The 24000-nt window shown below is 45.4% G+C and overlaps 1 protein-coding gene across 16 annotated transcripts in view; it reads right to left on the bottom strand.

Annotated features, from left to right (window-relative positions):
* Positions 1–24000, bottom strand: part of LOC129812906 (transcription factor 4-like) — a 161552-nt gene that overhangs the window by 43780 nt on the left and 93772 nt on the right. For 9 of the 16 annotated variants that reach the window (XM_055864951.1, XM_055864933.1, XM_055864961.1 and 6 more), the window contains 4 exons: positions 19315–19448; positions 15279–15492; positions 10995–11065; positions 10276–10354 (listed from right to left, as the gene is read on the bottom strand). In XM_055864951.1, coding sequence (XP_055720926.1) covers positions 10276–10354; positions 10995–11065; positions 15279–15492; positions 19315–19448 — 498 coding nt within the window. The remainder of the gene's footprint in view (positions 1–10275; positions 10355–10994; positions 11066–15278; positions 15493–19314; positions 19449–24000) is intronic. The other 7 variants (XM_055864979.1, XM_055864989.1, XM_055864970.1 and 4 more) reach the window with 1 other exon arrangement.

Raw genomic sequence — 24000 nt, 5'->3', positions numbered from 1 at the left:
TAAGTTAGCTGAACATTAAAATGTAAGTTAGCTGAACATCAAAATTCTAGTTAGCCGAAACATTAAAATGTAAGTTAGCTGAACATCAAAATTCTAGTTAGCCGAACATTAAAATGTAAGTTAGCTGAACATCAAAATTCTAGTTAGCCGAACATTAAAATGTAAGTTAGCTGAACATTAAAATGTAAGTTAGCTGAACATTAAAATGTAAGTTAGCCGAAACATTAAAATGTAAGTTAGCTGAACATGTGAGTATTATGTGAATGTTCCTCAACACTACAGCTGGTCAAAAAAAAGAGAAAAAAGAGAATCTAATTTGATTCGTCACGTACACAGTTTACAGCAGGTATAAATGGTGCAGCTAAACGATTATGTGCTAGTACCCTCAAAATTACAGTAAAATAATCAGCTCCCTCAAAATTACAGTAAAATAATCAGCTCCCTCAAAATTACAGTAAAATAATCAGCTCCCTCAACATTACAGTAAAATAATCAGCTCCCTCAACATTACAGTAAAATAATCAGCTCCCTCAAAATTACAGTAAAATAATCAGCATCTATAATAAAGAGTCAAATCTAAAATAACAAGTAATGGAAGAGGTAGAATGCATAGTAATATCCTGATACGTACACAATAGGATATACAGAACAGATAATGACCAACATGATATACAGAACAGATAATGACCAACATGATATACAGAACAGATACTGACCAATAGGATATACAGAACAGATAATGACCAATAGGATATACAGAACAGATAATGACCAACAGGATATACATAATAGATAATGACCAATATGATATACAGAACAGATACTGACCAATAGGATATACAGAACAGATAATGACCAATAGGATATACAGAACAGATACTGACCAATAGGGTTTACAGAACAGATAATGACCAATAGGATATACAGAACAGATAATGACCAATAGGATATACAGAACAGATACTGACCAATAGGATATACAGAACAGATAATGGCCAACAGGATATACAGAACAGATAATGACCAATAGGATATACAGAACAGATACTGACCAATAGGATATACAGAACAGATAATGGCCAACAGGATATACAGAACAGATAATGACCAATAGGATATACAGAACAGATACTGACCAATAGGATATACAGAACATATAATGGCCAACAGGATATACAGAACAGATAATGACCAATAGGATATACAGAACAGATAATGACCAATATGATACGTATAACTGTTACCAATATAAAGTGGACAGCGTCTTGGCCGAGCAGTTGAACCAATAGTATAATAGAACAGCAGCGTTGACTGTGTGTGTGAGAGTGTTTGAGTATGTGTGTGTGTGTGTGTGTGTGTGTGTGTGTGTGTGTGTGTGTGTGTGTGTGTGTGTTTACGGGTGGTTGTGTTTGTGTGGGGGCTTGTGGGCTTGTGTGTAAGGGCTGGATATGTGGAGACAGTAGAAATAGTCTCTCAGGTGGAGATCGTCTCTCAGGTGGAGATCGTCTGTCAGGTGGAGATCGTCTCTCAGGTGCAGATCGTCTCTCAGGTGGAGATCGTCTCTCAGGTGGAGCTCGTCTGTCAGGTGGAGATCGTCTCTCAGGTGGAGCTCGTCTGTCAGGTGGAGCTCGTCTCTCAGGTGGAGATCGTCTCTCAGGTGGAGATCGTCTGTCAGGTGGAGATCGTCTGTCAGGTGCAGATCGTCTCTCAGGTGGAGATCGTCTGTCAGGTGGAGATCGTCTGTCAGGTGCAGATCGTCTGTCAGGTGGAGATCGTCTGTCAGGTGCAGATCGTCTGTCAGGTGGAGATCGTCTCTCAGGTGCAGATCGTCTGTCAGGTGCAGATCGTCTCTCAGGTGGAGATCGTCTCTCAGGTGGAGATCGTCTGTCAGGTGGAGATCGTCTGTCAGGTGCAGATCGTCTCTCAGATGGAGATCGTCTCTCAGGTGCAGATCGTCTGTCAGGTGCAGATCGTTTGTCAGGTGGAGATCGTCTCTCAGGTGCAGATCGTCTGTCAGGTGGAGATCGTCTGTCTGGTGGAGATCGTCTGTCAGGTGCATACCGTCTCTCAGGTGCATATCGTCTCTCAGGTGCATATCGTCTCTCAGGTGGAGATCGTCTGTCAGGTGCAGATCGTCTCTCAGGTGGAGATCGTCTCTCAGGTGCAGATCGTCTGTCAGGTGGAGATCGTCTCTCAGGTGCATATCGTCTCTCAGGTGGATATCGTCTCTCAGGTGGAGATCGTCTCTCAGGTGGAGATCGTCTCTCAGGTGGAGATCGTCTCTCAGGTGCAGATCGTCTCTCAGGTGCAGATCGTCTGTCAGGTGGAGATCGTCTCTCAGGTGCATATCGTCTCTCAGGTGGAGATCGTCTCTCAGGTGCAGATCGTCTCTCAGGTGCAGATCGTCTCTCAGGTGGAGATCGTCTCTCAGGTGCATATCGTCTCTCAGGTGCATATCGTCTCTCAGGTGCATATCGTCTCTCAGGTGGAGATCGTTTCTCAGGTGCATATCGTCTCTCAGGTGCATATCGTCTCTCAGGTGGAGATCGTTTCTCAGGTGCATATCGTCTCTCAGGTGCATATCGTCTCTCAGGTGCATATCGTCTCTCAGGTGCATATCGTCTCTCAGGTGGAGATCGTTTCTCAGGTGCATATCGTCTCTCAGGTGCATATCGTCTCTCAGGTGGAGAGCGTTTCTCAGGTGCATATCGTCTCTCAGGTGCATATCGTCTCTCAGGTGCAGGTCTGACAGCTAGGGTTAGCTGTTCAGCAGTCTGATGGCCTGTTGTTAGAAGCTGTCTCGAGACCCGATGCACTGATACCTCATGCCCAGAGTGAACAGTCTGTAGCTTGGACTTGTGGCAGTGTAATACTGAGTTATATAATAAAGCAATAAACTGTTGATAGGCAACAAGGCTCGCAGAACACTACAGATTCATAATGATATATAGCCCCTGCCATTAAACCCCGGATATAGAATATGGCTGTGGTATAATGAGCTACTTGTGATCGTATGCTTAACATGATTGCGTCGGGGGCCTTTTTGTCTTTCGTGTTTAGGTCTGCTTCCCAGTCCGCTGCATTTAGGGCCTGTACAATAAACAGGCTATTATTTTCTCACGCTACTTTCGGTCTGGTTATCCCTGGTCTATACAGAACTCCTTGATCATTATCTGGTGGAGGTGTGTGTGTGTGTGTGTGTGTGTGTGTGTGTGTGTGTGTGTGTGTGTGTGTCTCAGTGTGTGTATTGTGGGTATCGCCGGGTGCCTGGGAGCAGGTAGGGAACAAAAGCCTTTGATAGGCTGAGAGCTGTGTGATGCTAATCACCTCCTCTTGTGTGTGTGTGTGTGTGTGTGTGTGTGTGTGTGTGTGTGTGTGTGTGTGTGTGTGTGTGTGTGTGTGTGTGTGTGTGTGTGTGTGTGTGTGTGTGTGTGTGTGTGTGTGTGTGTGTGTGTGTGTGTGTGTGGTGTGAGCGTGTGTTACCACCATCTCCACCGACACATCCTCCTCTTGCTAAAGACTCAAAACCTGTTCAGGCCAGGCTGAATTACACGGACCAATTAAAAAGCTGTGTGTGTGTGTGTGGGCGTGTACTGTACGTGTGTGGCAGTAGCGTGTCGGCGAACGAAGGACCTCCTCTTCTCCACGTCCACCAGATCCCTTCATCATGTTGATTAGACCTTATTATCTTGTAGTTATAATACACATTTATACATGCAACCTGTTTGATTATATTACCAAACTTAATTTACATATGGTAATTAGCCAATTATATCACGATGTATTACTAGACGACAACAAAGTATTACATTCCTTATTTAACATGTATTTAATTCATACATAAATTCCCTGTTAATTTAAGATAAAAAATAACTTAATGTGTTTGTCTGTTTTAACCAGCCTTGTTGTTCTAATAACTTTGACACGATGGTAAACACCAATCGGGCGATTCCACGTTAGTGGGAGCAGAATTTTTTTTTTTCTTTGAGGGGGGGGTGGGGTATCTGAGATTGTTCAGACAATTCTTACCGAGGAACTTCATGCTTTTTACATTTGTATCACATATTTTGTGTGAGGGGGGGGGGGGGGGGGGGGGTCATGATGAAGTGTTAGGGCCGTGGTTTTTTTGTTGTCCCCCTTTTTGTTGTTGTATATATATATATATATTCTATGTGTTCTCTGCATATGGAGTGGGTCTACATGATGAAATACAACAACAACATGGCAGGTAGCCTAGTGGTTAGAGCCTAGTGGTTAGAGCGTCGGACTAGTAACCGTAAAGGTTGCAAGATCAAATCCCCCGAGCTGACAAGGTACAAATCTGTCGTTCTGTCCCTGAACAAGGCAGTTTAACCCACTGTTCCCCGGTAGGACGTCATTAAAAATAAGAATTTGTTCTTAACTGACTTGCCTGGTTAAATAAAGCTTAAATAAAGGTTAAATAAATAAATAGAATACAACAACGTTCATTCAACATAAAACATATATATAGTAACAGTCCAAAAGTTTGGACACAGCTACTCATTCAAGGGTTTTTCATGATTTTTTAAAACTATTTTCTACATTGTAGAATAATAGTGAAGACATGAAAAATATGAAATAACACATATGGAATCATGTAGTCACCAAAAAAGTGTTAAAGAAATAAAAATATATTTTATATTTATCAAAGAAGCCACTCTTTGCCTTGATGACAGCTTTGTACACTCTTGACAGGCTAAAGAAGGATTTTTAATCTTTGAGACAATTGAGACATGGATCGTGTATGTGTGCCATTCAGAGGGTGATTGGGCAAGACAAAAGATTTACGTTCCCTTGAACAGGCTATGGTGGTAGGTGTCAGGCGCACCGGTTTGAGTGTATCAAGAACTGCAATGCTGCTGGGTTTTTTCACACTCAACAGTTTCCCGTGTGTATCAAGAATGGTCCACCACCCAATCTGTGGGAAGCATTGGAGTCAACATGGGCCAACATCCCTGTGGAACACTTTCGACCCCTTGTAAAGTCCGTGCCCCGACGAATTGAGGCTGTTCTGAGTGCAAAAAGGGGACGAAAAGGCAACTCAATATTAGAAAAGTGTTCCTAATGTTTTGTAGACTCAGTGTATAATGACACCAAGATGTTGTCTGTATCATTTACAGTTCACGGATCACAGGGTCTAATAGGAGGCATGCAGAGGTATTAAAAGGGCTTAAAATGGCCACTTATTTCACGAGAGAAAAAGATACAAATGTAAAATGCATGTTAAACATCCTTCCTCCCAATGAAGTTCCTACTTGAGAATTGCCAGTACAATCTGACATACCCCCAAAAATATTTTTTTCCCAGATCCCACGTCCAATTATTTTATGTTAGCCAGGTATTTCCTGGTAGTAACTGTAACACTTCATGATAGTGCTGGTTCACACACACACGCGCGCGCACGCACGGCCGCTTTGAAATAATTGCCGAGGTGCGTTTGTAATTAAGTCTATCAGTCAATACATATGAAATATCAAACGTTGTGCAGCAACGACAATTAGCGCAGAATCTAACACAGTGATTATGAGAAACTAATTTCTCACTTTAAGGAGCACGGTAGAATTTGCATCGTTAGTCTGGTAGAACAGTAATTGGCAAAAAAATAAATAAAAAAAAGGGACAAGGGAGGAGAAAGGAGGAGAAGTTTGAAGTGTGTTATAACTAGAAGGAGGGAGGAGTGTTAATTAGCTAGCATGATAGCATCACGGCTCAATCACAACTAACAGCAGCAGTAGCTAGCATGATAGCATCACGGCTCAATCACAACTAACAGCAGCAGTAGCTAGCATGACTTCATCACGGCTCAATCACAACTAACAGCGGCAGTAGCTAGCATGATAGCATCACGGCTCAATCACAACTAACAGCGGCAGTAGCTAGCATGATAGCATCACGGCTCAATCACAACTAACAGCGGCAGTAGCTAGCATGATAGCATCACGGCTCATTCACAACTAACAGCGGCAGTAGCTAGCATGATAGCATCACGGCTCAATCACAACTAACAGCAGCAGTAGCTAGCATGACATCATCACGGCTCAATCACAACTAACAGCGGCAGTAGCTAGCATGACAGCATCACGGCTCAATCACAACTAACAGCAGCAGTAGCTAGCATGACAGCATCACGGCTCAATCACAACTAACAGCAGCAGTAGCTAGCATGATAGCATCACGGCTCAATCACAACAAATAGCAGCAGTAGCTAGCATGATAGCATCACGGCTCAATCACAACAAACAGCAGCAGTAGCTAGCATGACAGCATCACGGCTCAATCACAACTAACAGCAGCAGTAGCTAGCATGATAGCATCACGGCTCAATCACAACAAACAGCAGCAGTAGCTAGCATGACAGCATCACGGCTCAATCACAACTAACAGCGGCAGTAGCTAGCATGATAGCATCACGGCTCAATCACAACTAACAGCAGCAGTAGCTAGCATGACTTCATCACGGCTCAATCACAACTAACAGCGGCAGTAGCTAGCATGATAGCATCACGGCTCAATCACAACTAACAGCGGCAGTAGCTAGCATGATAGCATCACGGCTCAATCACAACTAACAGCGGCAGTAGCTAGCATGATAGCATCACGGCTCAATCACAACTAACAGCAGCAGTAGCTAGCATGACTTCATCACGGCTCAATCACAACTAACAGCGGCAGTAGCTAGCATGATAGCATCACGGCTCAATCACAACTAACAGCGGCAGTAGCTAGCATGATAGCATCACGGCTCAATCACAACTAACAGCGGCAGTAGCTAGCATGATAGCATCACGGCTCATTCACAACTAACAGCGGCAGTAGCTAGCATGATAGCATCACGGCTCAATCACAACTAACAGCAGCAGTAGCTAGCATGACATCATCACGGCTCAATCACAACTAACAGCGGCAGTAGCTAGCATGACAGCATCACGGCTCAATCACAACTAACAGCAGCAGTAGCTAGCATGACAGCATCACGGCTCAATCACAACTAACAGCAGCAGTAGCTAGCATGATAGCATCACGGCTCAATCACAACAAATAGCAGCAGTAGCTAGCATGATAGCATCACGGCTCAATCACAACAAACAGCAGCAGTAGCTAGCATGACAGCATCACGGCTCAATCACAACTAACAGCAGCAGTAGCTAGCATGATAGCATCACGGCTCAATCACAACAAACAGCAGCAGTAGCTAGCATGACAGCATCACGGCTCAATCACAACTAACAGCAGCAGTAGCTAGCATGATAGCATCACGGCTCAATCACAACTAACAGCAGCAGTAGCTAGCATGATAGCATCACGGCTCAATCATAGCTAACAGCGGCAGTAGCTAGCATGATAGCATCACGGCTCAATCACAACTAACAGCAGCAGTAGCTAGCATGATAGCATCACGGCTCAATCACAACTAACAGCGGCAGTAGCTAGCATGATATCATCACGGCTAAATCACAACTAACAGCAGCAGTAGCTAGCATGACAGCATCACGGCTCAATCACAACTAACAGCAGCAGTAGCTAGCATGATATCATCATGGCTAAATCACAACTAACAGCAGCAGTAGCTAGCATGATAGCATCACGGCTCAATCACAACTAACAGCAGCAGTAGCTAGCAACAGGCTTCATCGAGACGTGGAATAGAAGTAATTTGCCATCGCCAGTGTCCCTGCATCGAGAAGTCTACTGTAGGCCTGTACAAGTGGCAGCAGCTGTGCTCTCTCTCTTGTTTTCTCTCATTCTACTCTCTGTCTGAGAGAGGTATCTCTCTCTCTCTCTCTCTCTCTCTCTCTCTCTCTCTCGCTCTCGCTCTCTCTCTCTCTTTCTCTACTCTCTCTCTCTCTCTATTTCTCTGCTCTCTGTCTGAGAGGGGTATCTCTCTCTCTCTCTCTCTCTCTCTCTCTCTCTCTCTCTCTCTCTTTCTCTACTCTCTCTCTTTCTCTGCTCTCTGTCTGAGAGGGGTATCTCTCTCTCTCTCTCTCTCGCTCTCTCTCTCTCTTTCTCTACTCTCTCTCTCTCTACTCTCTCTCTCTCTCTCTCTTTCTCTGCTCTCTGTCTGAGAGGGGTATCTCTCTCTCTCTCTCTCTCTCTCTCTCTCTCTCTCACTCTACTCTCTGTCTGAGAGGGGTATCTCTCTCTCTCTCTCTCTCTCTCTCTCTCTCTCTCTCTCTCTCTCGCTCTCTCGCTCTCTCTCTCTCTTTCTCTACTCTCTCTCTCTCTCTCTCTCTTTCTCTGCTCTCTGTCTGAGAGGGGTATCTCTCTCTCTCTCTCTTTCTCTGCTCTCTGTCTGAGAGGGGTATCTCTCTCTCTCATGGGAAACATGTGTTAACATTGCCAAAGCAAGTGAGGTAGATAATATACAAAAAGTGAAATAAACAATAAAAATTAACAGTAAACATTACACATACAGAAGTTCCAAAAGAATAAAGACATTACAAATGTCATATTATGTAAATATACAGTGTTGTAACAATGTACAAATGGTTAAAGTACAAAAGGGAAAATAAATCAACATAAATTATGGGTTGTATTTACAATGGTGTTTGTTCCTCACTGGTTGCCCTTTTCTTGTGGCAACAGGTCACAAATCTTGCTGCTGTGATGTCACACTGTGGTATTTCACCCAGTAGATATGGGAGTTTACCAGAATTGGGTTTCTTTTCAAATTCTTTGTGTGTCTGTGTAATCTGAGGTAAATATGTGTCTCTAATATGGTCATACATTTGGCAGGAGGTTAGGAAGTGCAGCTCAGTTTCCACCTCATTTTGTGGGCAGTGAGCACATAGCCTGTCTTCTCTTGAGAGCCAGGTCTGCCTATGGTGGCCTTTCTCAATAGCAAGGCTATGCTCACTGAGTCTGTACAGAGTCAAAGCTTTCCTTAAGTTTAGGTCAGTCACAGTAGTCAGGTATTCTGCCACTGTGTACTCTTTGTTTAGGGCCAAATAGCATTCTAGTTTGCTCTGTTTTTTGTTAATTCTTTCCAATGTGTCAAGTAATTATCTTTTTGTTTTCTCATGATTTGGTTGGGTCTAATTGTGTTGCTGTCTCTCACTCAATTCCTCATCTTTATCCTCACCTTAGTTAGAGGAGTCAGAGTACTCACTTCCTCTTCTTCACCTTAGTTAGAGGAGTCAGAGTACTCACTTTCTCTTCCTCACCTTAGTTAGAGGAGTCAGAGTACTCATTTCCTCTTCCTCACCTTAGTTAGAGGAGTCAGAGAACTCACTTCCTCAGTTAGAGGAGTCAGAGTACTCACTTCGTCTTCCTCACCTTAGTTAGAGGAGTCAGAGTACTCACTTCCTCTTCCTCACCTTAGTTAGAGTAGTCAGAGTACTCACTTCCTCTTCCTCACCTTAGTTAGAGGAGTTAGAGTACTCACTTCCTCATCCTCACCTTAGTTAGAGGAGTCAGAGTACTCACTTCCTCATCCTCACCTTAGTTAGAGGAGTCAGAGTACTCACTTCCTCTTCCTCACCTTAGCTAGATGAGTCAGAGTACTCACTTCCTCTTCCTCACCTTAGTTAGAGGAGTCAGAGTACTCACTTCCTCTTCCTCACCTTAGTTAGAGGAGTCAGAGTACTCACTTCCTCTTCCTCACCTTAGTTAGAGGAGTCAGAGTACTCACTTCCTCATCCTCACCTTAGTTAGAGGAGTCAGAGTACTCACTTCCTCTTCCTCACCTTAGTTAGAGGAGTCAGAGTACTCACTTCCTCTTCCTCACCTTAGTTAGAGGAGTCAGAGTACTCACGTCCTCTTCCTCACCTTAGCTAGATGAGTCAGAGTACTCACTTCCTCTTCCTCACCTTAGTTAGAGGAGTCAGAGTACTCACTTCCTCTTCCTCACCTTAGTTAGAGGAGTCAGAGTACTCACTTCCTCTTCCTCACCTTAGTTAGAGGAGTCAGAGTACTCACTTCCTCATCCTCACCTTAGTTAGAGGAGTCAGAGTACTCACTTCCTCTTCCTCACCTTAGTTAGAGGAGTCAGAGTACTCACTTCCTCATCCTCACCTTAGTTAGAGGAGTCAGAGTACTCACTTACTCTTCCTCACCTTAGTTAGAGGAGACAGAGAAATAAGTCCTAGGCTTTTTTTGTGTTATACTCGTGCCATTGGTGTGTGGTTGCATTTTAATTGTCTAATTGTCATATAAATTCAACCAATTAATCAAGGGTTAACCTGCTCATGACACAACACAGAGGAGGCTTGTGGGAGGGGAGCTCTCATACATCATTAACGTATTATGAAGATTTACCTGTGAGTGACGGGGGAGAGCCGACAGGGGTCGACGGGTTGGACGAGAAACTGTTGTTTGTGTGGTCTGGAGAGTAGATCTGAAACAAACAATTCAATCGCAGACAGTCAGTCAACACGTGTGTGTGTGCATGCATGCCTGTGTGTGTGTGCGTGTGTGTGTGTGTATTGACTAGGGGTGTAGGTTAGGGTGTGTGTGTGTGTGTGTGTATTGACTAGGGGTGTAGGTTAGGGTGTGTGTGTGTGTGTGTGTGTGTGTGTGTGTGTGTGTGTGTGTGTGTGTGTGTGTGTGTGTGTGTGTGTGTGTGTGTGTGTGTGTGTGTGTGTGTATTGACTAGGGGTGTAGGTTAGGGTGTGTGTGTGTGTGTATTGACTAGGGGTGTAGGTTAGGGTGTGTGTGTGTGTGTGTGTGTGTGTGTGTGTATTGACTAGAGGTGTAGGTTAGGGTGTGTGTGTGTGTGTGTGTATTTACTAGGGGTGTAGGTTAGGGTGTGTGTGTGTGTGTGTGTGTGTGTGTGTGTGTGTGTGTGTATTGACTAGGGGTGTAGGTTAGGGTGTGTGTGTGGGTGTGTGTGTGTATTGACTAGGGGTGTAGGTTAGGGTGTGTGTGTGTGTGTGTGTGTGTGTATTGACTAGGGGTGTAGGTTAGGGTGTGTGTGTGTGTGTGTGTGTGTGTGTATTGACTAGGGGTGTAGGTTAGGGTGTGTGTTCTCTCCTCACCGAAGCGAGAGCCTTCCCCAGGGCGTCTCCCGTCTGAGAGCTGGTCGGTGCCCCGCTCTGCGCCCGGTTAGCTGTCACACACACACACACACACACACACACACACACACACACACACACACACACACACACACACACACACACACACACACACACACACACACACACACACACACACACACACACACACACACACACACACACACAAACACGCACGCACACACACACACACACACACACACACACACACACACACACACACACACACACACACACACACAGAAAAAGAAGTGGGATTCCATAAGTAAGGATGTTATTCATTCCAATAACCCCCCCCCTCCCTCCTCCATCCCATAATCCCTCCATCCATTCATCTCTCTATTCATTCATCCATCCCTCTTTCCCCTGAAGGCCCTAACCCACACCCTGTCCACCCCCAGCTCCAGCTGTCACATCCTCAAGCCAAGCGTGTGTGTGTGTGTGTGTGTGTGTGTGTGTGTGTGTGTGTGTGTCTGTGTGTGTTGGGACAACCCGAGCGTCCGGGGCAGGAAGTGAACAGAGCAGAGCTCTGAGGACCGCCTACACCACTCTCACATTAATTGCCCAATCACATTTTTCCCAGTTCTTTCACTGTTTAAGCGACACACGCTAACACAAGCCTCTCTCTCTCCTCTCCCTTCTCACCGTGTTTAATACACACAGTATAGACTAGGGACCATTAACTAGATTTAGCCGCGGGCCAATTTTTTCTTGAGCGGATGGTCAGGGGCCCGGAACGTAATTACAAATAATTTGTAGACTGCAAATTGACCAGCAAGAAGCCCCAACAGATATAATATTTGACTAAAACAATAATTTCAAACCTTCCTTACCATTTGTATGTGATCTCATGTACACTCAAAGATGAGATAAATAGGAACCGTGATGAAGTTTTACACATATACGGACCAGGCGTGATGGTCTATTTCAGGGATCTCCAACTGACGGTCTGCAGGCTGAATTTGGACCGCGGGTGATTTTATTTGGCTCACTAAGTTTTTTATATAGTGTTTCATTATTTACATAATTTAGCAGACATTCTTATCCAGAGCAACTTACAGGAACAATTAGGGTGAAGTGCCTTGCTCAAGGGCACATCAATAGGTGTTTCACCTAGTTGGCTCAGGGATTCAAACCAGCAACCTTTTGGTTACTGCCCCAATGCTCTTAAACACTAGGCTACCTGCCACCCTAACATCGCTGTTAGTTGCTTGTGTGACATCATTTTACCGTTCTTGTTGACAATATCCTTTATAAATATTATACCCTTCTTGTAAAACCCCCCCCGCCCCCCCCCCCCAATTATTTTATTTTTTTTCTCTATCAGTTTAGCCATATAATTGGATGTAGATCTATTAGATCTGCCTTTGTTGGATGATAGGGGCGGCAGGTAGCCTAGTGATTAGTGATTAGTGACCTAGTGGTTAGAGCGTTGGGCCAGTAACCGAAAGGTTACTTTTCACCAATTTGTAAGTCGCTCTGGATAAGAGCGTCCGCTAAATGACTTAAATGTAAATGTAAATGTTTTCCCACTTTTGGCACCATAGAAAAGGATACCAGAAAATAATCCATCTGACTAGCTTAATTAAGCCTCCAAGTATATCTTACAATATGCGGGTTTTTAAGCCTCAACATATCAGTAAATTCCAACATGTCCATAATATTGATCATCTCTTTGAGCGCCAGAGGGTGATAGTTGGTAGTGTGATTGCCATTGGTAAGGTCCATTGACGTACTTAAAACTGTATTGTAATACCCTACCATTATAATATAGTTATTTGTATCTTGGAGACTAATTTGATCATTATAAATGTTTTCAAAGAAGTTTGAATTGTCATTATTATTGACCGTATAGATTTATGAGCCATCGTTGTTTATCATTAAGTAGGATGTTCAACCGGATCAATCTTCCTTCAGGATCTATTTTAACGGCCCTCAAGTTTTTGTACACAGTTAATCATTTAACATTTCAAGTCTTTCTCATTTTAAAAATGTTGTGTGTTTTATGTTAACTGTTAATTTGTGATTGTTTATATCACTTGCTTTGGCAATGTTAATATATTTTTAGAGAGAGAGAGCTAGAGAGAGAGCTAGAGAGAGAGGTAGAGAGAGCTAGAGAGAGAGCTAGAGAGAGAGGTAGAGAGAGCTAGAGAGAGAGGTAGAGAGAGGTAGAGAGAGCTAGAGAGATAGCTAGAGAGAGATCTCAGAGAGAGAGAGAGCTAGAGAGAGAGGTAGAGAGAGGTAGAGAGAGCTAGAGAGAGAGGTAGAGAGAGGTAGAGAGAGAGGTAGAGAGAGGTAGAGAGAGAGGTAGAGAGAGGTAGAGAGAGCTAGAGAGAGAGGTAGAGAGAGAGGTAGAGAGAGCTAGAGAGAGAGGTAGAGAGAGAGGTAGAGAGAGGTAGAGAGAGAGGTAGAGAGAGAGGTAGAGAGAGAGAGGTAGAGAGAGAGGTAGAGAGAGAGGTAGAGAGAGAGGTAGAGAGAGAGGTAGAGAGAGAGGTAGAGAGAGAGGTAGAGAGAGCTAGAGAGAGAGGTAGAGAGAGGTAGAGAGAGGTAGAGAGAGGTAGAGAGAGCTAGAGAGGTAGAGAGAGCTAGAGAGAGAGGTAGAGAGAGGTAGAGAGAGAGGTAGAGAGAGAGGTAGAGAGAGGTAGAGAGAGAGGTAGAGAGAGAGGTAGAGAGAGAGGTAGAGAGAGAGGTAGAGAGAGAGGTAGAGAGAGAGGTAGAGAGAGGTAGAGAGAGCTAGAGAGAGAGGTAGAGAGAGCTAGAGAGAGAGGTAGAGAGAGGTAGAGAGAGAGGTAGAGAGAGCTAGAGAGAGAGGTAGAGAGAGGTAGAGAGAGGTAGAGAGAGGTAGAGAGAGCTAGAGAGGTAGAGAGAGCTAGAGAGAGAGGTAGAGAGAGGTAGAGAGAGAGGTAGAGAGAGAGGTAGAGAGAGAGGTAGAGAGAGGTAGAGAGAGCTAGAGAGAGAGGTAGAGAGAGCTAGAGAGAGAGGTAGAGAGAGGTAGAGAGAGAGGTAGAGAGAGCTAGAGAGAGAGGTAGAGAGAGGTAGAGAGAGCTAGAGAGAGAGGTAGAGAGAGGTAGAGAGAGCTAGAGAGAGAGGTAGAGAGAGATCTCAGAGAGAGAGGTAGAGAGAGAGCTAGAGAGAGCTAGAGAGTGAGCTATAGAGAGAGGGAGAGAGAGGGAGAGAGAGCGAGAGAGAGAGAGAGGGAGAGGGAGAGAGAGAGAGATGGAGAAGGGGCTTTATTATCTATTTCACTTGCTTTGACAAAGTAAACATATGTTTCCCATGCCAATAAATCCCCTTGAATTGAAATTGAACTGAGAGCTAGAGAGATATCTCAGAGAGAGGGGTAGAGAGAGAGCTAGAGAGAGCTCTCAGAGAGAGAAAGAATGATCGAGATCGATAGAGAGGGAGAGGGAAAAGAGAGAATCATTGTGGAATGTTGGAGAACAAGCATTCAATCTGTTTCTGATTGTTCTATTATTTGTTCAGCGGGATTGCAAGAGAGCAGGACCATATGCTGGGCTGTCTAGAGGAAAAACACAGCGACGCTCCAGCCATCACTGAGAGGAGGACATGTCACAGCTAATCACAGCAGAGTCAAAACCGTATGTGGCCTCTGTTAATCTTTCTTTGTTAATCAGTCCATCTTGTCTACGTTTAGGCTTCCTGTCTGTCTGTCCGTCCATCACTCTGTCTGTCCGTCCATCACTCTGTCTGTCCGTCCATCACTCTGTCTGCCCGTCCATCACTCTGTCTGTCCGTCCATCACTCTGTCTGTCCGTCCATCACTATGTCTGTCCATCCATCACTCTGTCTGTCCGTCCATCACTCTGTCTGTCCGTCCATCACTCTGTCTGTCCATCACTCTGTCTGTCCGTCCATCACTCTGTCTGTCCGTCCATCACTCTGTCTGTCCGTCCATCACTCTGTCTGTCCGTCCATCACTCTGTCTGTCCATCACGCTGTCTGTCCGTCCATCACTCTGTCTGTCCGTCCATCACTCTGTCTGTCCGTCCATCACTCTGTCTGTCCGTCCATCACTCTGTCTGTCCGTCCATCACTCTGTCTGTCCGTCCATCACTCTGTCTGTCCATCCATCCCTCTGTCTGTCCGTCCATCACTCTGTCTGTCCGTCCATCACTCTGTCTGTCCATCCATCACTCTGTCTGTCCGTCCATCACTCTGTCTGTCCGTCCATCACTCTGTCTGTCCATCCATCACTCTGTCTGTCCGTCACATAGCTGGTCTTACCGCTGTAATCAGCCCTGTGATCTGTCATGTCTTCTGTCCTGTCTTCCGCAGCCCTGTGTCCTTGTCCCCAGGTCTTACCCATCACGCTGTCTGCCCCGTTGGTGGTGGCAGTGCAGGAGGCTGTACTGTACTGATTGGAGGCACTGCTACGATGAAAACTGGACATGGGAGGAAGACTGGGGTTGATGTCTGCCGAGGAGTGTGACGGGTAGCTCTGTAGAGAGGGAGAATGGAGGGAGAGAAACAACCATCAGACTAAACATCTAACCCATTAGAACCCTCAGACTGACTATCTAACCCATTAGAACCCTCAGACTGACCATCTAACCCATTAGAACCCTCAGACTGACCATCTAACCCATTAGAACCCTCAGACTGACCATCTAACCCATTAGAACCCTCAGACTGACCATCTAACCCATTAAAACCCTCAGACTGATCATCTAACCCATTAGAACCCTCAGACTGATCATCTAACCCATTAGAACCCTCAGACTGACCATCTAACCCATTAGAACCCTCAGACTGACCATCTAACCCATTAGAACCCTCAGACTGACCATCTAACCCATTAGAACCCTCAGACTGAACATCTAACCCATTAGAACCCTCAGACTGACCATCTAACCCATTAGAACCCTCAGACTGACCATCTAACCCATTAGAACCCTCAGACTGACCATCTAACCCATTAGAACCCTCCGACTGACCATCTAACCCATTAGAACCCTCAGACTGACCATCTAACCCATTAGAACCCTCCGACTGACCATCTAACCCATTAGAACCCTCAGACTGACCATCTAACCCATTAGAACCCTCAGACTGACCATCTAACCCATTAGAACCCTCAGACTGACCATCTAACCCATTAGAACCCTCAGGCTGACCATCTAACCCATTAGAACCCTCAGACTGACCATCTAACCCATTAGAACCCTCAGGCTGACTATCTAACCCATTAGAACCCTCAGACTGACCATCTAACCCATTAGAATCCTCAGACTGACCATCTAACCCATTAGAACCCTCAGACTGACCATCTAACCCATTAGAACCCTCAGACTGACCATCTAACCCATTAGAATCCTCAGACTGATCATCTAACCCATTAGAATCCTCAGACTGATCATCTAACCCATTAGAACCCTCAGACTGACAATCTAAGCCATTAGAACCCTCAGACTGACCATCTAACCCATTAGAACCCTCAGACTGACCATCTAACCCATGAGAACCCTCAGACTGACCATCTAACCCATTAGAACCCTCAAACTGACCATCTAACCCATGAGAACCCTCAGACTGACCATCTAACCCATGAGAACCCTCAGACTGACCATCTAACCCATTATAACCCTCATACTGACCACCTAACCTATTAGAACCCTCAGACTGACCATCTAACCCATTATAACCCTTATACTGACCATCTAACCCATTAGAACCCTCAGACTGACCATCTAACCCATTAGAACCCTCAGACTGACCATCTAACCCATTAGAACCATCAGACTGACTATCTAACCCATTAGAACCTTCAGACTAATCATCTAACCCATTAGAACCCTCAGACTGACCATCTAACCCATTAGAACCCTCAGGCTGACCATCTAACCCATTAGAACCCTCAGACTGACCATCTAACCCATTAGAACCCTCAGACTGACCATCTAACCCATTAGAACCCTCAGACTGACCATCTAACCCATTAGAACCATCAGACTGACCATCTAACCCATTAGAACCCTCAGACTGACCATCTAACCCATTAGAACCCTCAAACTGATCATCTAACCCATTAGAACCCTCAGACTGACCATCAAACCCATTAGAACCCTCAGACTGACCATCAAACCCATTAGAACCCTCGGACTGATCATCTAACCCATTAGAACCCTCAGACTGACCATTTAAACCATTAGAACCATCAGACTGACCATCTAACCATTCAGAACCCTCAGACTGACCATCTAACCCATTAGAACCCTCAGACTGACCATCTAACCCATTAGAACCCTCAGACTGACCATCTAACCCATTAGAACCCTCAGACTGACCATCTAACCCATTAGAACCCTCAGACTGACCATCTAACCCATTAGAACCCTCAAACTGACCATCTAACCCATGAGAACCCTCAGACTGACCATCTAACCCATTAGAACCATCAGACTGACCATCTAACCCATTAGAACCCTCAGACTGACCATCTAACCCATTAGAACCCTCAGACTGACCATCTAACCCATTAGAACCCTCAGACTGACCATCTAACCCATTAGAACCCGCAGACTGACCATCTAACCCATTAGAACCCTCAGACTGACTATCTAACCCATTAGAACCCCCAGACTGACCATCTAACCCATTAGAACCCTCAGACTGACCATCTAACCCATTAGAACCATCAGACTGACCATCTAACCCATGAGAACCCTCAGACTGACCATCTAACCCATTAGAACCATCAGACTGACCATCTAACCCATGAGAACCCTCAGACTGACCATCTAACCCATTAGAACCCTCAGCCTGACCATCTAACCCATTAGAACCCTCAGACTGATCATCTAACCCATTAGAACCCTCAGACTGACCATCTAACCCATTAGAACCCTCAGACTGACCATCTAACCCATTAGAACCCTCAGACTGATCATCTAACCCATTAGAACCCTCAGACTGACCATCTAACCTATTAGAACCCTCAGACTGACCATCTAACACATTAGAACCCTCAGACTGACCATCTAACCCATTAGAACCCTCAGACTGACCATCTAACCCATTAGAACCCTCAGACTGACCATCTAACCCATTAGAACCCTCAGACTGACCATCTAACCCATTAGAACCCTCACACTGACCATCTAACCCATTAGAACCCTCACACTGCCTATCTAACCCATTAGAACCCTCAGACTGACCATCTAACCCATTAGAACCCTCAGACTGACCATCTAACCCATTAGAACCCTCAGACTGACCATCTAACCCATTAGAACCCTCAGACTGACCATCTAACCCATTAGAACCCTCAGACTGACCATCTAACCCATTAGAACCCTCACACTGACCATCTAACCCATTAGAACCCTCACACTGCCTATCTAACCCATTATAACCCTCAGACTGACCATCTAACCCATTAGAACCCTCAGACTGACCATCTAACCCATTAGAACCATCAGACTGACCATCTAACCCATTAGAACCTAAAGCAATGAAAAGCAATAAGAGTGAGATGATATGGAGGCATACCAAGGCTAAGGAATAATCAACTGATGGAGAGAGGTAAGGGCAGGTAATTGTGCTCTCGAGCGGCGAGATGTTCTTTACCATTCGGCCATCAGATTTGCCACCAATGCTCCTTATAGGACACATCACTGCACTCTATACTCCTCTGTAATCTGGTCATCTCTGTATACCCGTCGCAAGACCCACTGGTTGATGCTTATTTATAAAACCCTCTTAGGCCTCACTCCCCCCTATCTGAGATATCTACTGCAGCCCTCATCCTCCACATACAACAACCGTTCTGCCAGTCACATTCTGTTGAAGGTCCCCAAAGCACACATATCCCTGGGTCGCTCATCTTTTCAGTTTGCTGTAGCTAGCGACTGAAACGAGCTGCAACAAACACTCAAACTGGACAGTTTTATTTCCATCTCTTCATTCAAAGACTCAATCATGGACACTCTTACTGACAGATATGGCTGCTTCACGTGATGTATTGTTGTCTCTACCTTCTTACCCTTTGTGCTGTTGTCTGTGCCCAATAATGTTTAATCCCAGCCCCCGTCCCCGCAGGAGGCCAATTACCTTTTGGTAGGCCGTCATTGTAAATAAGAATTTGTTCTTAACTGACTTGCCTAGTTAAATAAAGGTTCAATAAGATTAAAAAATGAAAATGACAAGGAGACACAGAAAGTGACTGAAAGACAGACAGAAGAAGAGGGAGGAATGAAGAGGGGGTGGAGAGTAGATTAGAAAAGAAGGAGAAAAGGAAAGGAAAGGAGGAGAGGATACTCACCAGCCGGTCATGCAGGTGGGTGCCACAGTAGCTGCTGCTCTGGGGGCCGTGGGAGGAGTTACCCAGCATGCCGCTGTAACCAGGCTGGTTCATACCGCTGGATGAGCTCCATGGGTCGGCACTGTGGTGACCGTCTAGAGGGGTCAGAGAGGGGGACATGAGGGACCCCTCCTGGAGCATACACAACATACACCCTGCTAACTGAATACACAACATACACCCTGCTAACTGAATACACAACATACACCCTGCTAACTGAATACGCAACATACACCCTGCTAACTGAATACGCAACATACACCCTGCTAACTAGATACACAACATACACCCTGCTAACTGAATACACAACATACACCCTGCTAACTAGATACACAACATACACCCTGCTAACTGAATACACAACATACACCCTGCTAACTAGATACACAACATACACCCTGCTAACTAGATACACAACATACACCCTGCTAACTGAATACACAACATACACCCTGCTAACTAGATACACAACATACACCCTGCTAACTGAATACGCAACATACACCCTGCTAACTGAATATGCAACATACACCCTGCTAACTGAATACACAACATACACCCTGCTAACTGAACACGCAACATACACCCTGCTAACTGAATACACAACATACACCCTGCTAACTGAATACGCAACATACACCCTGCTAACTGAACACGCAACATACAACCTGCTAACTGAATACACAACATACACCCTGTTAACTAGATACACAACATACACCCTGCTAACTGAATACACAACATACACCCTGCTAACTGAATACGCAACATACACCCTGCTAACTGAATACGCAACATACACCCTGCTAACTGAATACACAACATACACCCTGCTAACTAGATACACAACATACACCCTGCTAACTGAATACACAACATACACCCTGCTAACTAGATACACAACATACACCCTGCTAACTGAATACACAACATACACCCTGCTAACTAGATACACAACATACACCCTGCTAACTAGATACACAACATACACCCTGCTAACTGAATACACAACATACACCCTGCTAACTAGATACACAACATACACCCTGCTAACTGAATACACAACATACACCATGCTAACTGAATACACAACATACACCCTGCTAACTGAATACACAACATACACCCTGCTAACTGAATACACAACATACACCCTGCTAACTGAATACACAACATACACCCTGCTAACTGAATACACAACATACACCCTGCTAACTGAATACACAACATACACCCTGCTAACTGAATACACAACATACACCCTGCTAACTAGATACACAACATACACCCTGCTAACTGAATACGCAACATACACCCTGCTAACTGAACACGCAACATACACCCTGCTAACTGAATACGCAACATACACCCTGCTAACTGAATATGCAACATACACCCTGCTAACTGAATACACAACATACACCCTGCTAACTGAACACGCAACATACACCCTGCTAACTAGATACACAACATACACCCTGCTAACTGAATACACAACATACACCCTGCTAACTGAATACACAACATACACCCTGCTAACTGAATACATAACATATACCCTGCTAACTAAATACACAACATACACCCTGCTAACTAGATACACAACATACACCCTGCTAACTGAATACACAACATACACCCTGCTAACTGAATACACAACATACACCCTGCTAACTAAATACACAACATACACCCTGCTAACTGAATACACAACATACACCCTGCTAACTGAATACACAACATACACCCTGCTAACTGAATACACAACATACACCCTGCTAACTGAATACACAACATACACCCTGCTAACTAGATACACAACATACACCCTGCTAACTGAATACACAACATACACCCTGCTAACTGAATACACAACATACACCCTGCTAACTGAATACACAACATACACCCTGCTAACTAAATACACAACATACACCCTGCTAACTGAATACACAACATACACCCTGCTAACTGAATACACAACATACACCCTGCTAACTGAATACACAACATACACCCTGCTAACTGAATACACAACATACACCCTGCTAACTGAATACACAACATACACCCTGCTAACTAGATACACAACATACACCCTGCTAACTAGATACACAACATACACCCTGCTAACTAGATACACAAAGATCCCATCAGACAAGGGCAAGCCAAGTTAGATGTGTGAAGAGAGTATTACATATAGTTTCAACATTCCTATTGTTGTGTGTTATATTATATATTTATATTTATTTTAATTTTATATTTATTATATATTTTTGAACTGTCTCCATCAATCTACGTCATGTGATGCTCTCCTATCAATCCCCATGAGCCATGTTAACTGTACTATTACTATATATAACTACATGTCTCTGCTGACCCCTGGCTCTCTGGGGAAAATAATACTTCCATTTACCCTGTCTCCGTTTCCAATCCTCCGCTGAGCCCTCAACCCCAAGCTGCCTGTCTACCGTGTGGCTGAGCTCCTAACCCTCCCTAGTGCTCTGAGTCCTCAACCCCAAGCTGCCTGTCTACCGTGTGGCTGAGCTCCTAACCCTCCCTAGTGCTCTGAGTCCTCAACCCCAAGCTGCCTGTCTACCGTGTGGCTGAGCTCCTAACCCTCCCTAGTGCTCTGAGTCCTCAACCCCAAGCTGCCTGTCTACCGTGTGGCTGAGCTCCTAACCCTCCCTAGTGCTCTGAGTCCTCAACCCCAAGCTGCCTGTCTACCGTGTGGCTGAGCTCCTAACCCTCCCTAGTGCTCTGAGCCCTCAACCCCAAGCTGCATGTATACTGTGAGGCTGAGCTCCTAACCCTCCCTAGTGCTCTGAGCCCTCAACCCCAAGCTGCCTGTCTACCGTGTGGCTGAGCTCCTAACCCTCGTGCTCTGAGCCCTCAACCCCAAGCTGCATGTATACTGTGAGGCTGAGCTCCTAACCCTCCCTAGTGCTCTGAGCCCTCAACCCCAAGGTGTATGTCTACCGTGTGGCTGAGCTCCTAACCCTCCCTCGTGCATAGCTCTGAGCCCTCAACCCCAAGCTGCCTGCCTACTGTGAGGCTGAGCTCCTAACCCTCCCTAGTGCATGGCTCTGAGCCCTCAACCCCAAGCTGCCTGTCTACCGTGTGGCTGAGCTCCTAACCCTCCCTCGTGCTCTGAGCCCTCAACCCCAAGCTGCCTGCCTACTGTGAGGCTGAGCTCCTAACCCTCCCTCGTGCTCTGAGCCCTCAACCCCAAGCTGCCTGCCTACCGTGTGGCTGAGCTCCTAACCCTCCCTAGTGCATGGCTCTGAGCCCTCAACCCCAAGCTGCCTTCCTACTGTGAGGCTGAGCTCCTAACCCTCCCTCGTGCATGGCTCTGAGCCCTCAACCCCAAGCTGCCTGTCTACCGTGTGGCTGAGCTCCTAACCCTCCCTCGTGCTCTGAGCCCTCAACCCCAAGCTGCCTGCCTACTGTGAGGCTGAGCTCCTAACCCTCCCTCGTGCTCTGAGCCCTCAACCACTTGCTGTGTGATTCGTAAGGCTGAGCAGCAGACAGTCCAGGCCAGACCAGAGGCTGTGATGTAACCGACAGCAAACACCAGCCCCTCCAATTACAGGGAAACCTCACCTACTCATCTAACTTGGCTGGATTACTTCCATCTATCAATCCACAGCCAAAACACTGTCTTTTTCTGTATGTACAGTGCCCTTGGAAAGTATTCAGACCCTTTGACTTTTTTCAGATTTTGTTACGTTACAGCCTTTTTCTAAAATGTATTTAAAAAAAATGTACTCATCAATCTACACACAATACCCCATAATGATAAAGCAAAAACAGGTTTTTCCGAATTTTTTGCTAATTTATAAAAAAATATATATGAATAAATATCACATCTACATAAGTATTCAGACCTTTAACTCAGTATTTGTTGAAGCACCTTTGGCAGCGATTACAGCCTTGAGTCTTCTTGGGTATGATGCTACAAGCTTGGCACACCTGTATTTGGGGAGTTTCTCCCATTCTTCTCTGCAGATCCTCTCAAGCTCTGTCAGGTTGGATGGGGAGCGTTGCTGCACATCTATTTTCAGGTCTCTCCAGAGATGTTCGATCGCGTTCAAGTCCGGGCTCTGGCTGGGCCACTCAAGGACATTCAGAGACTTGTTCCGAAGCCACTCCTGCGTTGTCTGGGCTGTGTGTTTAGGGTCTTTGTTCTGTTGGAAGGTGAACCTTCACCCCAGTCCGAGGTCCTGAGCGCTCTGGAGCAGGTTTTCACCAAGGATCTCTCTGTACATCTTTCCCTCTATCCTGACTAGTCTCCCAGTCCCTGCAGCTGAAAAAGATCCCCACAGCATGATGCTGCCACCACCATGCTTCACCGTAGGGATGGTGCCAGGTTTCCTCCAGATGTGACTCTTGGTATTCAGGCCAAAGAGTTCAATCTTGGTTTCATTAGACCAGAGAATCTTGTTTCTCATGGTCTGAGAGTCCTTTAGGTGCCTTTTGGCAAACTCCAAGTGGGCTGTCATGTGCCTTTTACTGAGGAGTGGCTTCCGTCTGGCCACTCTACCATAAAGGCCTGATTGGTGGAGTGCTGCAGAGATGGTTGTCCTTCTGGAAGGTTCTCCCATCTCCACAGAGGAACTCTAGAGCTCTGTCAGAGGGACCATCTGG

Source organism: Salvelinus fontinalis, chromosome 2 (assembly GCF_029448725.1).
Source record: "Salvelinus fontinalis isolate EN_2023a chromosome 2, ASM2944872v1, whole genome shotgun sequence".
NCBI classification, from domain to species: Eukaryota; Metazoa; Chordata; class Actinopteri; order Salmoniformes; family Salmonidae; genus Salvelinus; species Salvelinus fontinalis.
This window is presented reverse-complemented; position numbering and strand designations above follow the sequence as displayed.